General features: G+C 43.5%; 1 protein-coding gene across 1 annotated transcript in view; it reads left to right on the top strand.

The window, feature by feature from the left end:
• The first annotated feature begins 298 nt into the window (after positions 1-298).
• The window catches only part of LOC119965143 (V-type proton ATPase subunit e 1-like), a 30,654-nt gene continuing 13,883 nt past the window's right edge, over positions 299-17,069 (top strand). Inside the window, 2 exon segments of the mRNA XM_038795486.1 lie at positions 299-499; positions 1,737-1,784. Of these exon segments, the coding sequence (XP_038651414.1) occupies positions 396-499; positions 1,737-1,784 (152 nt within the window). The 5' untranslated portion in view covers positions 299-395.

The following is a 17,069-nucleotide window of genomic DNA, read 5'->3' as shown; positions in this document are numbered from 1 at the left end:
TGGGGGCTCTTTCAGTGACGTCGGTGCAGACTTGATGGGCTGAAGGGCCTACTGCACTGTAGGGATTCTATGGATTCAAAAACTTGGTTTCGCACCCCTTTACAAGGAGTCTTCGATGTAGCATCAGGACATGTGAGGTGGAAACTGAGCGAGTCGGGTTGTGCAAAGCCTGAAGGCATCGACCCTGTAATTTCAGAGTGCCGCCCAGAGCGAGAACCCCACCTCCACGCGTTGCTGTGCTCCTGATTGGATGGTGCCGGCTGTCAGTCAGAGCCTCTTTGTGACGTCAGGCTCGTGCCGGGCACATGATGCCATGGGGCGGGGCTAAAGCAACTTCCGGCAGGCTGTCTTCCGGGAGAGGGCACTGAGGGTGAAGCTGATTTGGTGTGTGCACCATGGGTTACAGCGGCTTGACGGTGCCCATTATCGTCCTCACCGTCTTCTGGGGTGTCGTAGGCGGCGTGGTGCCCTGGTTCATCCCTAAAGGACCGAATAGAGGGTGAGGCAGAGCCTGGCGACGGGAAACCAGAGGGGAGCCCGACTTGCTCGAGTTAGGAGGGGAGGGGGGGCAGCAGCTCAGCTCGCGCTGAGTGAGGGCGACACTAGGTCGGGCACAAGGCACCTGTTAAAGCTGCGGAGGTGAGGGGGGCAAAGCCGCACTGTTAAAGCGGTGGGGAGCAAAACCTGCTTGTGGAGAGGCGAGATGGGTTGATGCAGACATGACGGGCCGAATGGCCTCATTTTGCATTGCAGGGATTCTATGTGTTAAGAATATCTTGATTCGGGGAGGGCGATGACCTATAGGGTGGGTGGGGAGTGTGTTAAATCCAATATTTTTGGGTCGGTGAGAGAAACAGAAGAAGCTAGAAGCAGTGTCCTACTTCAGGAATTGGACTATATTATAGGCGGTGCTAAGAGCAGAAAGGGGATTGTTGGAGTCATATTGTGATTGGGTGTGAGAAAAGTGAGTGAAAGACGCACAGTAAGGTGTTAATCACTGAGCGAGAGTAAAGGAAAGACACTGCTGTTTGGAAATTGAGGGGACTAACCTGATTAAGGGAGACGAGTGTCTTGATGAGGATGGGTGTTATAGAGAGAGTGACATGAAGACAGGGTGCTCGTGGTGTCCATTCAGTTTCATAATTATTTTGAAATCAAATCTGTCATTTTGGTTTTATTTATTTGGTTGATAATGAGACCATGTCTGGTAAGATTGCAGTGTTGAATAATGTTACTTTGTTTCCAAATTGCAGTATTTCAGCTGTATGTGTGTTTAGCAGATTCCTGCAGTCAACCCACAATAAGAACAAAAGTAGTGCTGGGATTTATTTGACTGGGATACTGTAATATGAGCTAAGAATTATTTCATAATTTTCATATTGATGGAAGAAAAATGTATGCTGATGGAGCAGCAGGGCAATGCTTTTTGAAATTGAAATAGCATAGAAATGACATGTAATTTTCATTATTTATAGCACATTTTCTACTGGTATTTCTTTAATGTAGTAAAATTAATTCCACTGGGGCGTGACCTGTTCCTGATTGTGTAAACTGGTCGGCGATGTTGCAAGGAGAGAAGGCCATGGAGATGAGATGTTCATAACTTGCTTTTAGTTTTGGCTTTATATTTCTGAGGAAAACTGAGTTATGGTTAAACTGCTTTGGTGGGTGGTGAAGGGAAATGCTTACTTTAACAAGTGTGTATCATGCATTCAAAATGTTATTTTCTTCCACAGTGTTATTAACACTATGCTGGTGACAAGTGCTGTTTGCTGTTACCTTTTGTGAGTATGAACAAATCATAATTCCTGTTGTAGGATATTGAGCATCTTATGAACTAATAATTTAGCTTCTAATGAAACAGATGTGTGGGTTAGGTGGATTGATCATGCTAGATTGTCTGTAGTGCCCAACGGTTAGGTGGGGTTACAGGGATAGATAGGGTGGGGGAGTGGGCCAGGTGGAGTTTTCTTTCAGAGGGTTGGTGAAAACTTGATGGGCCAAATCTACACTGTAAGGATTCTATGATTCTAACATTAAAAATTGCAATAAACATTGTGTTCAGAAATTCTCTATTCAAAATGTGACGTTTTAAACATAACTGAATGAATTCACTTTGAATATTCATTTAAGTGCATAGTTACATTTTTTTCCTGGTTTTTCTGAGCTAAATCCTTTTCTATCCTTAAGTGAATTATTGCATAATGACTGAAGTCTAGGTAGAAGGCTACTCACTTTCAAAAACAACAGCTGCTTTAATGTTTTAAATTTTACCTTTGCTATCATTGGGTTCTCACATGTTATTGAAGAAATGTGCTGTTACCATATTAGAGCAACCAGGTATCACAATGAATTTCCTGCATTTTATATTGAAAATAACAACATTGGAAATAACAACATGGCCAATGTATTTGGTGGTGCAAGAGAAATACATCCTGATGTTTTCTGCATGTATCATATCTTGCAAAACTTGCTACCTTCTGTTGAACGGTATACAACTACCTTCTGCCCTCCCAAAACAATTTAAAAAGGAAGAAGTTTCCAATGTGCTTGCTGTTATGAGATTTTGCTCTGTTCCAAATATAAACATTGTGTGACTGTCAAACTACTTACTAAGTCTGGAGGTTTACATTACAAATGACAAACTAGAAAAGGCTAGTTGCATAAACTGGATTTTATGAAATACTGATAATGCTTTTTGTTTTAGTTAAAATAACACTGATATTGGAATTTGTTGCTCTGGTTGCCACCAGATAACTCTGCGAAACTGAAGTGTATAAGCTAGTTCACCCCTGGTCTGGTCAGTTACTAAAACCGGGTTGGGCAGGTTGTGTTGTCAGCATAAGCAACTGAATTTAAAAGTATATATTTTTATTGGAATTTTTGCACTTTAATATCTAAACTTTGCAGAATAATATAAAAATAATAATAAAACAAAAACAACACCAGTATCTCGCATTGCTACCGTGTCTCTGGCAGTGTTCCCAGTTCTATCATTTCCTTACGTTATTTATGTTAGCGGGTATCATATATTTAAAATATTCGTATTGGGTTTCTAATGTTTAGTAATACATTAGTGTTTACAATTACCATCAGAACTCTTTATGTTGTTTATAATTTGCTGAAGGGGAGGGGGGGGTTGCCTGCGCATTCCTGGTTTGTGGGAGGGATCAGTATTCCTCCCCCCAATGACAAACTAGAAAAGGCTAGTTGCATAAACAGGATTTTATGAAATAATAATAATACTTTTTTGTTTTAGTTCAAATAACGCTGATATTGGAATTTGTTGCTCTGGTTGCCACCAGATAACTCTGCGGAATTGAAGTGTATAAGCTAGTTCAGCCCTGGTCTGGTCAGTTACAAAAACCGGGTTGGGCCGGTTGTGTTGTCTCCGTCCCCGTCCCCCCTGTCTCCCATTTCTTTGTTATGCACGAGCTCCCTTTCATCCCAGCGGTGCCACCCCCCAGCTTAGTTGCTGGTTGTGAACAGGTTCTGCAAAGAGGTTTGTGAACTTCTTCCACATGTCATGGAATCTCTCCTCTGACCCCCTTATTGCGCATTTAATTTTTTCTAGTTTCAGAACTCGGCCAGGTCTGAGAGCCACTCTCAAGGCCCTGGGTCCTGCTGCCAACTTCCTAGTAGATGTCTGCACCTGACGATCAGTGAGATGAAGGCATGGGTATCAGCCCCATTCGCTGTCCAGAGCTCTGGATGCTCTGATGCCCCAAAGACCACCACAGATTTGTATGGCTCCATCTCGACTTTACAACCCTGGGCATCGTCTCAAAAAAGACCGCCCAGAACTCCGAATCTGGGCAGAACCAGAACATGTGGGGATTGTTGGTCCACCCTGACACCGCTCGCACTTAACCACCACCTCCAGGAAGAACCTGCTCATGCATGTCTTAGTAAGGTGCACTCTGTGCACCACCTTGAGCTGCATCAGGCTTAGCCCTGCAGAAGAGGAAGTGGAATTGGTCCTGTGCGGCACCTCGAGCTGGAGTGCTCTCTCCTCTCCGTGAGTTTCCCCGTGGTCACCAGTCTATTGTCCACATACATGTCCTTCACTCATTGTCCCTCTGTCCACCCTGCACTTCCCAAATGTGGCATCTATCTTTGCCAGTGTGAACCTAAGGTTGTTGCAGATGGGGGCCTTGATGGACATCTCGCCAAGCTTTAAATGGCACCTGAAGGGGAGGTGGAAGGGGGTGTTTGTGTGGGCATTGCACTTTCTCCCTGTGTCTGCATGGGTTTCCCCAAAGTTGTTGGCCCTGGTGTCTGGCGGAGCTGGCGGACTGTCTCCTTGTGAAGAGCAGATCAAATTCCATCTGCAGCTTTTCCCTCTCTGCTGGCAGCTGCCAGCAATTCCACGGTTGGGATTGATCAGCCACTGCTTGGCTCCCCTGATCACCGCCTTCAGTGCCTCCCAGAACGTGGCGGGTGAGACCTTCCATTCTGGTTTCCATTCTGGGGGGGGGGGGGGGGGGGGGGGGGATCCATGTATAATGGGGCGTATTGGTTGGAGATTACAGTCGAGGAGTATTCTGCCTTTGTTACCCCAGGAAACACCTTTTTCCCTATAACCAAAAAATATATGCGTGAGTAGGTTTTGTGCACATGGGGGAAGAAATAGAATTCTTTATCTCTCGGGAAATTGTACGTCCACGTGGCCAATCCACCTACCCTGCGCACCTTTGGGTTGTGGGGGCGAAACCCACGCAAACACGTGGAGAATGTGCAAACTCCACACTGACAGTGTGACCCAGCCCTTCCTGACCTACAGTTGGTCTCGCCCTCTAGTGTGCCTCCTGTAGGAAGGCTACTTCCACATTTAGACTTTTGAGATGAGTGGGTGAGGACTCTGGATCTCTTTAATGCCCCATTGAGCCCCCCGCCTCCATGTTACTATCTGGATGGAGGGAGGGGCTATTCCCCACCCGCTCTACCATACTCGCCCTCTGGGCCTTCCCTTGCTCACTGGCCATTCAAGATGGTCCTGGTACTTGTGCAGCCTCACAATTAGCACTCACGGTGGTTCCCCAGCCCTGGGCCACTGCCAAAGCGACCCTGGGTGCGGTCTACCTCCGAGGGCTTGGCGAAGCATTCCTCAACAACCAGCTTTTTCGAGGTCCTGTCTTGTCGTTACCTGGGACTCTAGCCTCCGCTCCATATTGTCCATTGCCTCCCTCATGGGGCCTCCACTGCCGCTTCGACGACTGCCAGGAGGTCTCTTTTCATCTTCTCCCTATGTCTGGAGCTCGACGGGGTTGACCTTCGTCGGTTCTGTGCCTCCACATGTGGTCCCAGGTCTGAGGCAGAGATTTCCGTCCCCTCGTCTTTACTGGTGTTTCGGCTGGACAGCTGATTCTTTCCCATCCTACTTAGCAGTGCGGTAGATGGGGGGTTAGTCTGGGGCATTGAGTACTTTTGGTGCCAGTTTGTTAAGGTTAAAAGGCCTTAGTCAATGTTCTTGGCCGACAGTCACCTTTCGTGCAACCGCTCAGCTCAAGACCTCCAGCAGAAGTCCAGCAATTGAATTTGAGATGGGTGAGCATAATGAGATTTTATCCCCCACCCCACCCCATTGAAGCGTCTTGGGATGTTTTTCTGTTGGCGGGGTTAATTCCTGTTTGACAAGTGCTAGATACCAGCACTGGTGAAATAATGCATGAATACTCTTAGTCCTGATTAGACTAAGGAAAAATAATTGCACACCAGTTTTATATACAGAATGCAAATCTGACCATGTCCTGTATAGATCTTGCAATAGAACATAGAACAGTACAGCACAGAACAGGCCCTTCGGCCCTCAATGTTGTGCCGAGCCATGATCACCCTACTCAAACCCACGTATCCACCCCATACCCGTAACCCAACAACCCCCCCCCCCCCTTAACCTTACTTTTATTAGGACACTACTGGCAATTTAGCATGGCCAATCCACCTAACCCGCACATCTTTGGACTGTGGGAGGAAACCGGAGCACCCGGAGGAAACCCACGCACACAGGGGGAGGACGTGCAGACTCCACACAGACAGTGACCGAACCTGGGACCCTGGAGCTGTGAAGCATTTATGCTAACCACCATGCTACCCTGCTGCCCCAAATAGATTTGAGCAATGTTCCCTACTATTGCCTGCCTGACAGTCATTTCATGAAAGTTGTCGTGGTCATATAAAATTAGCAAATTGTATCATCGCTGAAGATAATGAGGCTTCTCAATCATTGGGTTTTTTGTCTTTGCTAGATAAAAATTACCATTAAAATAGCCAGTAGCCAAAACATTTACTGTAGCACTATCTGTAATTGTTACTTTGCTGAAGAATTTGCAGTGTTTACTGTAGAAAAGAAGGATAATTTGTCGGAAGTCCAGAAAAAAATTAATAGTTGATAGAGGATAGGGACTTAATACAGTTAACTTAAGCACAGCTTCACTAACAAGGAAATTAATGGAACTAAAGAGTGACCAATCCCCCGAACCTGACCGTTTCCATCCGAGGATGTTAAAAGAAATAGGGGAGCACGTTTTAAATGCTCTAACTATAATCTTCCAGAGTTCCCTAGATTCAGGAGTAGTCCCTCTGGATTTGAAAATTGCACATGTCACTCCACTTTTTAAGAAGGGGGGGAACCAGGAAATGTCTATGGATGTCATTTGCATGGACTTCCAGAAGGCACTTGATACAATCTCACACAAGTCCATAAGTCATAGGAGCAGGATTAGGCCACTCGGCCCATCGAGTCTGCTCTGCCATTCAATCATGGCTGATATTTTTCTCATCCCCATTCTCCTGCCTTCTCCCATAACCCCTGATCCCCTTATTTAGCAAGAGCCTATCTATCACTGTCTGAAAGATATTCAGTGATTTGGCCTCTACAGCAAAGAGTTCCACAGATTCACCACCCTCTGGCTGAAGAAATTCCTCCTCATCTCTGTTTTAAAGGATTGTCCCTTTAGTCTGAGATTGTGTCCTCTGCTTCTAGTTTTTCCTACAAATGGAAGCATCCTCTCCACGTCCACTTTATCCAGGCCTCGCAGTATCTTGTAAGTTTCAAACCCCCCCCCATCCTTCTAAATTCCAACAAGTACAGACTCCGAGTCCGCAACTGTTCCTCAAATGACGAGCTCTTCATTCCGTTGATTATTCTTGTGATCCTCCGCTAGAAGCTCTCCCAAGGCCAGCACATCCTTCCTTAGATACGGGGCCTAAAATTGCTCACAATACTCCAAACGGGATCTGACCAGAGCCTCATACAGCCTCAGAAGTACACCTATGGTCTTATATTCTCGCCCTTTCGACATGAATGCTAACATTGCATTTGCCTTCCTAACTGCGGACTGAACCTGCACATTAACCTTAAGAGAATCTTGAACAAGGACTCCCAAGTCTCTTTGTGCTTCATTTCCTGAGCATTTCCCCATTTAGAAAATAGTGAATTCCTCCTTCCAAAGAGTATACCCTCACATGTTTCCACATGGTATTCCATCTGCCACTTCTTTGCCCACTCTCCTAGCCTGCCCAAGTCCTTCTGCAGCACCCCGCTTCCTCAATGCTACCTGTCCCTCTACAGATCTTTGTATCATCTGCAAACTTAGTAACAGTGCCTTCAGTTCCTTCTTCCAGATCATTAATGTATATTGTGAAAAGTTGTGGTCCCAGCACAGACCCCTGAGGTACACCACCAGTCACCGGCTGCCATCCTGAAAAAGACCCCTTTATCCCCACTCTATGCCTTCTGCCAGTCAGGCAACCCTCTATCCATGCCAGGATCTTACCCGTAATACTATGGGCCCTTAACTTATTTAACAGTCTCCTATGTGGCACCTTGTCAAAGGCCTTCTGGAAATCTAAATAAATCACGTTCACTGATTCTCCTTTGTCTAATGTCCTTGTTATCGCCTCAAAGAACTCTAACAGATTTGTAAGACCCTAGACGAAGCCATGCTGACTCAGTCCTATTTTATCATGCACTTCCAAGTACTCCACGATCTCATCTTTAATAATTGACTCTAAAATCTTACCAATGTCAGGCTAACCAACCTATAATTGCCCATATTCTGCCTCCCTCTCTTCTTCAACAGCGGTGTTACATTAGCCACTTTCCAGTCCTCTGGGACCCTCCCTGCCACCAGGGATTCCTGAAAAATCACCACCACTGCCTCCACAATCTCCTCAGCTATCACTTTTAGAACCCTGGTGTGTAGTCCATCCGGTCCAGATGATTTATCCACCTTCAGACCTTTCCGTTTCCCCAGATCCTTCTCCTTCATGATGGCCACTACACTCCCCTATGCCCCCTGGCATTCCACTGTGAAAACTGATGCAAATTAACTATTCAGTTCCTCTGATATTTCTTTGTTTCCTATTATTACTTCTCCAGCCACATTTTCCAATGGTCCAATGTCTATTTCTGCCTCTCTTACCTTTTATATATTGAAAACACTCTTCCTATCATCTTTCATATTACTAGCTAGCTTGCACACATTTCATCTTCTCCCCCCTCGTTGCTTTTTTACTTGTCCTCTGTTTGCTTTTAAAGGCTTCCTAATCCTCTGGCTTCCGACTAATCCTCACTACTTTGTATGCTTTTTCTTTTGCTTTTATTCTGTCCTTGACTTTCCTCGTCAGCCATGGTTACCTTGCCCTCCGCTTGGTATGTTTCCTCCTCTTTGCGATGAATTTCTATTGTGCCTCCCGAATAATCGCCAAAAACTCCAGCTATTGATGTTCCACTGACTTACCTGCTCGGCTCCTTTTCCAATCAACTCTGGCCAGCTCCTCCCTCATGTCTTTGTGGTTACCCTTATTTAATTGTAATACCATTACATCTGAATTCAGCTTCTCCCTGTCAAACTGCAGGATAATTCTATAATATTGTGGTTGCTGCTCCCTAAGGGTTCCTTCACCTTAAGTTCCCTAATCAAGTTTGCCTCATTACACATCACCAAATCCAGAATTGCCTCTTCTGTCACAAGCTGCTCCAAAAAACCATCTCTTCGACATTCCACAAATTCCTTTTCTTGGGATCCACTACCAATCTGATTTTCCCAGTCACCTGCATATTGAAGTTCCCCATGATTATTGTAATATTTCATTTTTTCCATACCTTTTCTATCTCCTGATTTATTTTCTGCCCTACATCCTGATTACTGCTAGTGGGCCTGTACATAAAGCCCATCAGGATCTTTTGACCTTTGCGATTCCTCAGCTCTACCCACAAGAGATTTTATGCCTTCTGATCCTATATCGCTCCTTGCTATCAATTTAACTTCATTCCATACTAACAATGCAACCCCCGCTCCCTTTGCCCATCTGCCTGTCCTTTCGATAGGACACATATCCTTGTACATTTAGATCCCAGCCCTGATCCCCTTGCAGTCACATCTCTGTGATGCCCACAACATCGTACCGGCCAATTTCAAAGTGCATAACAAGCTCATTTACCTTGTTCCGTATATTGTGCACATTTAGGTGCAACACCTTCAATCCTGTATTGATCGCCTCCCTTCTCAAACTTGTCACCTTTTTTGCTCTGCCTGAGGGTGGTGGTGGTCTCTTATTTTTGTTCTCTATTTCCCCTTCAGTTATTACACCTTCTAAGCTAAAGCTCTGGTTCCCACCCTCCTGCCATACTGGTTTAAATCCTCCCGGGTGACTCTAGCAAACTTCCCAGCCGGATAACAAGAGACTGTTAACTAAGGTGGAAGCCCAAGGAGTTGAGGGTAATTTTTTGGTGTGGTTTGGAAACCGGTTGAGTGGCAGGAGACAGAGTGGGGATAATAGGTAATTACTCAAATGGGCAGACGGTGACGAGTGGTGTATCACAGGGATCTGTGTTGGGGCCTCAATTATTTACACCAGTCGTTAATGATTTGGATGATGGCATAGAAAGTCATGTATCCAAATTTGTGGATAGTACAAAGTTAGGTGGAATTGCAGATAGCATAGATGATAGCATAAAATTGCAAGGAGATTTTGATAAACTAGTTGAATGGGCAAAATTATGGCTGGTGAAATTTAATGTAAGGAAGTGTGAGTTTGTCCATTTTGGACCAAAAAAGGATGGAGCAGAGTACTTTCTAAATGGAAAGACGTTGCGTGCAGTGGATGCCCAAAGAGACTTGGGAGTTCAGGTGCAGAAGTCCTTAAAATGTCCGGAACAAGTTGAGAAAATGATCAAAATGCTCATGGAATGCTAGTCTTTATATCTAGAGGATTGAAATATAAAGACACTTGTTATGCTGGTATACAAAACCCTGGTTAGACCCCACTTGGAGTACCGTGAGCAGTTCTGGGCACCACACCTTCAGAAGGATATTTTGGCCTTGGCGGGAGTATGACGTTGGAATACAGGGGTTGAGTTAAAAGGAGAGATTACTCAAATTAGACCTCTTTTTTTTGATAGAAGTTTGAAGGCTAAGGGGTAATTGCATCAGGGAAAGACAGGGTAGATAAAGCTAAACTAGTTGGAGATTCTGAAACTATGGGCATAGTCTACAAATTAGTGCTAGACTATTCAGGAGAGATGTTAGAACTTCTTCACTCAAAGGGGGGTTGAGGTTTGGAACTCTCTCCCACAAACAGCATTTTAAACTAGATCAATTGCTAGATCTGCGACAGATAGATTTCTCTTAGCAAAAGCATTAAAGGATTTGGGCTAAAGGAGTTGGGTCACATATCAGCCATGATCTCATTGAATGGTGGGACAGGCTTGAGGGGCTGAATGGCCTATTCCTGTTCCTATGTTAATTTAGCATCTATGTTCACAGATTTGTGGGCAGCACGGTGGCACAGTGGTTAGTACTGCTGCCTCAGCGCCACGGATCCGGTTCAATTACGGCCTCGGTTGACTGAGTGGAGTTTGCATTTTCTCCCCATATCTGCGTGGGTTTCTTCTGGGTGCTTTGGTTTCCTCCCACAGTCCAAAGATGTGCAGGTTAGGTGGATTGGCCATCCTAAATTTCTCTTAGTATCCAAAAGGTGGGGTTACGGGTGACGGTGGGGCTCTTTTCAGTGGGTAGGTGCAGATGGGCCGAATGGCCTCCTTTTGCACTGTCGGGCGTCTATGATTCTATGATTTAACCTTTATTAGATCTGCATGCTTGCTGCTTTGCAAAGGACCAGCAGGTGGTGCTATAATTTATAAACTGGTTGCTATGATATATTTTGAGAATGAAAAAGTTTGATAGTTAAATGTTTACAAAGAATTTTCTGTTTATAAATGCATTTTACTAGAATACAAGAAGTCAGCCCTAGTTAAAGCGTTTTCTTGTTCTGAAAGGCAGTCTCAGTCCATGTGAACCAGCAAAAATGAAATGAAAATGATTTGTGAATGTTAATGACTAATAGAACCCATTTCCCGGCTCTGTGCAAAGCATCGCCTTAGGCTGGATGGATAACTTTCTCCAGGTCTCAACCAACATAGTTGATTATATAACAGCAAGGAAATGTGAAAGCTGTGTAGATGTTTTTGTTTGTTCCATTGTTCTTCATCTTTTCATTTGCCACTTTTTAGTGCGATGATTTCATTGGTAGCATTTGTTTTGTAAAATCAGGGTTTCCTGAAAATTTGCTTTGTCGTTGTTTTCAAATATTGTTTTTAGTCTATTAATGAAGGACCAGGGTCAATTACCAAATATTTGACTTTGCTTCTTGTCTGCCATGGATTGTGTAAACCCTCTGGTTCAATTTGTTATAAATTGCTATTCTGAGCTGGCTGAAAATTATAAATAACATATTAAGTAGGTTGAGTAGGATACTAAAATTAGCACAGTGGTTAGCACTGTTGCTTCATAGCACCAGGGTCCCAGGTTCGATTACCGGCTTCGGTCACTGACTGGGCGGAATCTGCACATTCTCGCTGTGTCTGTGTGGGTTTCCTCCGGGTGCTCTGGTTTCCTCCCATAAGTCGCAAAAGATGTGCTGTTAGGTAATTTGGACATTCTGAATTCTCCCACCGTGTAACTGAACAGGTGCTGAAATATGGAGACTCGGGGGTTTTTCACAGTAACTTCATTGCAGTGTTAATGTCAGCCTACTTGTGACAAAGATTTTTTTTAAATCGCACTGTGAATTTTAAATCTGTGCAATATATCAGTGTCTGACTAGCGGGTGTACTATATCAAAGTTGGCATTGAAGATGAACTAGAGAAACCTGTCACGTAGAAAATTCCACATTCTCATCACACTCTTGGCTAATAAACCTGATGTTTAAACAATCTGTCTCAATGAGTCCAGCACCAAAATAAGGGAGATGGATTTATCAGTTTCCTGAAATTTGACTGTACAGAGAGTGATGAAGTTAGTTGAGTTTAAAATAATTTGCCAAAAGCCAGCCCACCAGTTTGTGTCTGCTTAAGGGTGGGTCTATAAGCCTACTGAGATATGGGAGACAGCTGAATCTAAATTAATGTTATGTGTAAAAGTAATTTATGTATCAAGTACTGCTTTATAATTCAATAAAATGTGCTGATTCTAATATCAAAGTAAAGAATGTTTATAAAATATACAGGTGTACTCTAATATTGCTGCAAAGAGAGATATGTTGCTGAAGCTTTTCACCTTGCCCTCATCGGGAGGCAAGAATGCCAAATTTCAATGATCACAATTTATACTACAGGAAAAAAGGGATGCTAATTGGTTGGCAAGAGCAAGTGGACTCTGGCTGAGGTGCTTCCATGGAGAAAACAACAGAGATATATGCACTCCATATTTCTGGGTAATTCCAAAAAGTACAAGGCTTTCACATAATCTTTATTAGTGTCACAAGTTGGCTTATATTAACACACAATGAAGTTACTCTGAAAATCCCCGAGTCGCCACACAATGTGGACTGTTCAGATACACGGAGGGAGAATTCAGAATGTCCAATTCACCTAACAACCACGTCTTTCGGGACTTGTGGGCGGAAACTGGAGAACTCGGGTGAAACCCACAAAGACACATGGAGAGCATACAGACTCGCACAGTCACCAAACCGGGAATCGAACTCTGGTCCCTGGATCTGTGAAGCAACAGTGCTAACCACTGTGCTACCATGCCACCCCTATATTCCTTTTGTTTGCAGTGAATGGGTGCCTGTATACACATGCATGTCTTTTCGACCTGAAAAGAACAAAAATTACCCTGGAAAGGTAAAGTATCTCAAAATATTTGAATAACCGGTTAAGCTAGCCACTTCATGCTGGTATTATGCCATGGCAACACAAGTGATCTTTTTCACTAATTGGTCTGACTGCCAGTATCCCAAAGAGATGTTTTGCCACACAATGGTAGCAGCATGAAACACATCAGGCAGCATGTTCCTGCCTGCGGTTGTTCGTAATGGACAGGGCACAGTTGGAATCCAGTGAGTCTGTGTTTGCATAACCCTAAACAAAATGTCTACTGTTGGATATGTTTAGATGTGGATGACACAGTGGTGCAGTGGTTAGCACTGCTGCCTCACAGCACCAGAGACCAGGATTCATTTCTGGCCATGGGTCACTGTGTGGAATTTGCAGATTCTCCTATGTCTGCTTGGGTTTCCTTCGGGTGTTCCAGATTCCTCCCACTGTCCAAGGATGTGCACGTTAGTTGGATTGGCCACGCTAAATTGCTCCTTGGTGTTCAAAAGGTTAGGTGAAGTTATTGGGTTACAGGAATGGGGGCCTGGTGGGCGTGCTCTTTTGGAGCGTCAGTGTGGCTCGGTGGGCCAAATGGCATCCTTCTGCATTGTGGGATTCTATGATCCTATGAGACACTGTAAATATAATTGCTTTAAAGTTTTCTTTTAAACAAAAAAAATGTGGTTAGATGTGATTCTGCGATTGGGCAGCACTTGCTGAACAATCCTGAATGCACCAATAGCCACACTAGGAACCAAGGGCTGGTTTAGCTCAGTGGGCGAGACAGCTGGTTTGTAATGCAGAACAAAGCCAGCAGAGTGGGTTCAATTACCCGAACAGGCACCGGAATGTGGCGACTGGGGGCTTTTCGTAGTAACTTCATACTTGTGACAATAAAGAGTAGTAGTAACCCATTCGCTGCAACAAAATGATGTTTTCCTTGTGCCTTTTTTCAATTACCTGGAAGTATAGGGAGCTGGTTCTCTTACTCCAGGGCAACTCCTTGCCAATTGGAGTTGACGTCAAATAACCAGCACGCTTTTCTCCTGCAGTTTGACTTGTGATCATTTGAACTTTGGCACTCTTGCATTTCTCCTGATGAGTGCAAGTCGAAAACTTTGGCAAAATATCACTCCGCAGCAATATTCAAGTTCTGTATTATCTGCCAACTTTAGGTGACTAATTGAACAAGAATCATAGAATCGTTACAGTGCCTAAGGAGGCCATATGGCCCATCGAGTTTGCACCAACCCTCGGAAAGATGATTCCACCAAGGACCACCTCCATGTCTTATCCTCGTAACCCCATCTAACCTTTTGGACACTAAGCAGAAATTTAGCATGACCTTAACCTGCACAATTTTAGAGTGGGGGAGGAAACTAGAGCACCACGAGGAAATCCACGCAGACATGTGGAGAATGTACTAATCTTTTTTCACTCTTCCATTGCACTTTTCAACAGTATGTCAAAGTAAAAGAAAAAAATAACATTTAAAAGCAGCAATGAGAGTGGCATGGTGGCGCAGCGGTTAGCACTGCTGCCTCACAGCGCTGAGGACCCATCTTCAATCCCGGACCAGGGTCACTGCCCGTGTGGAGTTTGCACATTCTCCCCGTGTCTGCATGGGTGTCATCTCCACAATCCAAAGATGTGCAGGTAGGGTGGATTGGCCATGCTAAATTGCCCCTTAATTGGAAAAAAATAATTAGGTACTCTAAATTTATTTTTTTTAAAATAAAAGCGGCAGTGGGCAGCCTAAAAACACGGCTTGAGGGAATCGCACTTTGTAATGCAATGCTGAGTCAGAGCAACGATTCAGTTGATACTGATAAATAATTGGTCTCTTGGGGCAGTAATTAAAATTGGCCTAAATTCCCCAAATTTGATTGCATGGAGAGTTATGGAGTCACTTAATTTTAAAATAATTTTCCATTTGTTTACAAAATTTCCAGCTCCAGTTTAAAGTGCAACATTCCTGAGAAATTCAAGCTATTAAAGCATTTTTATAGAATGATTCCTGTATATATTTTTTGTTCCGACAGTTGTTATTTTATTGAATTGTATGGGTTAGATTGTTTTTCTTTTTCTTCTGGGATGGGATGGGGGGGGGGGGGGGGGGGGGGGGGGGGGGGGGGTGGGGGGGGGGGCACATTCCCACTCAGCGCATCAACTAAGGGTTAATCTTGCCAATTTCTTTCCATCTCCCTGACTGCACCCATAATGCCTCCCCTGACTCATCCTGCAGATCAATAATCACCTGCCTTTCCCTCCAGATAATCCATTCAAGACCATTGTTTGTGTGTGTTCTACTTTTTAATAAAGATGTACTAACCGAGACCTGCAAAGTAATTGCGGTCAGATTAGTGTATTTATTGCAATAGGATTTCATTAAATACAGTATTTCTAGTTATTCTTTCACCGAAGACCTCAAAATCAGAAGTTTTCACTCCAGTGAAAGCTACATAAAATTGTGTTCACAAAACAGGCCTAGGAATATAAATATAAATTTTTTTCAGCCTTGTGACTTGTTTATAGTCATGGAATACAAAAGCTTAATTGGGAACTGTTTTCTCCACAGCTGAAGACATGTCTATATGAGATGGGTTCAATATTATTTGTGGAATAAATATTCAATTTCCTTGAAATTTGCTTGTTACAATTTCATCTCTCGTCAAAGAAGACAGCTTCCTTCACCACCAATCTTGTTCTATTACAAAGTCATTTTTTAGGGCGTTTTGAGTCTAAATGTGTGCGGCGGCATACAGTTACATTGTGTAGAAACTCTGATGGATATAGACTGAGCCAGAATCATTGCAGTACAAAAGTCAGTCATTTGGTTCTGCAAGCCATGCTAGCCCTCTGTAGAGCAATCCAGTCAGCCCCATTCTGGAAGTTTATTTGCCTTGGGTGCCCAACCCATTTCCATTGAAAATCGTTAGCCTCTGCTTCCACCCCATCGTGGGCAGCAAGATTCAGGTCATTAATTACCACTCACTGTGTATAATAAATTCTTCCTTCCATCCTGCATCTCTTGGCCAAGATCCCAAAGCTGTGTTCCCTGGAGCTTTGTACATTCAGCTAAAGCTGTCTACTTTCGCACAGAATACCTTTTATTTGTGAAGCTAAAGATCCTGTATTAACCACTGATTACTTTCTCAATATGTTTGCCTTCAAAGATTTGTACACATGCGCACACAGGTGCCTCTGCCCTTGCAGACTCTTTAGAACTGTGCCATTAAATCTATATTTCCTATTCCTTCTGCCAAAATGCATTCCCTCACACATCACTATTATATTCTATCTGTCACTTTTGCTGCCTAATTATGTTCCGGCATCATCCTCCTTGTTTGGCATCACTCAGTTTGGTATCATTGACAAAGTTTGAAATTTAGCTCTGTATTCCAATATCTAAATCATTTATTATATCTAACAAAAATAGCAGTGGTCCCAGCCCTGAACCTTGAGGAGCACCACTGTCTACTATTCTCCAGCCTGAAAAATAACCATTTACCATGACTATTTTTCCTCAAGCCAAATTTTCATCCAAGCTGACACTGTCCTCTTATTCCATGAGCTTCAGTTTTTAAACCGGTCTTTTATGTGATACTTGTCAATTTTTTTTTCTGAAATCTATTCTGCACTGTAAATTCTATGTCTATGGCTATATATATATATACAGGATCCATTCATTAGCCTCTGTTAATTCATCAAAAAATTCAATTACATTTGTCAAACACTAAATTCCTTTTACAAATCTGTGCTGACACTCTTTTTAATTAACTCCAACCTCTCCAGGTTCCTGTTGATTTTCTTTCCCCTGATTGATACTTCTAAACCTTACCCACCACTGATGGTTAAACTGACCCCTATAATTGCCTGGACTGTCCTTGCATCCTTTTCTGAATAAAGGTATCACTGTGCAAAGGATTGCTTTCAAATAATAAGTATTATAAAATAATT

This window comes from Scyliorhinus canicula, chromosome 4 (assembly GCF_902713615.1).
Source record: "Scyliorhinus canicula chromosome 4, sScyCan1.1, whole genome shotgun sequence".
Lineage (NCBI taxonomy): Eukaryota > Metazoa > Chordata > Chondrichthyes > Carcharhiniformes > Scyliorhinidae > Scyliorhinus > Scyliorhinus canicula.
This window is presented reverse-complemented; position numbering and strand designations above follow the sequence as displayed.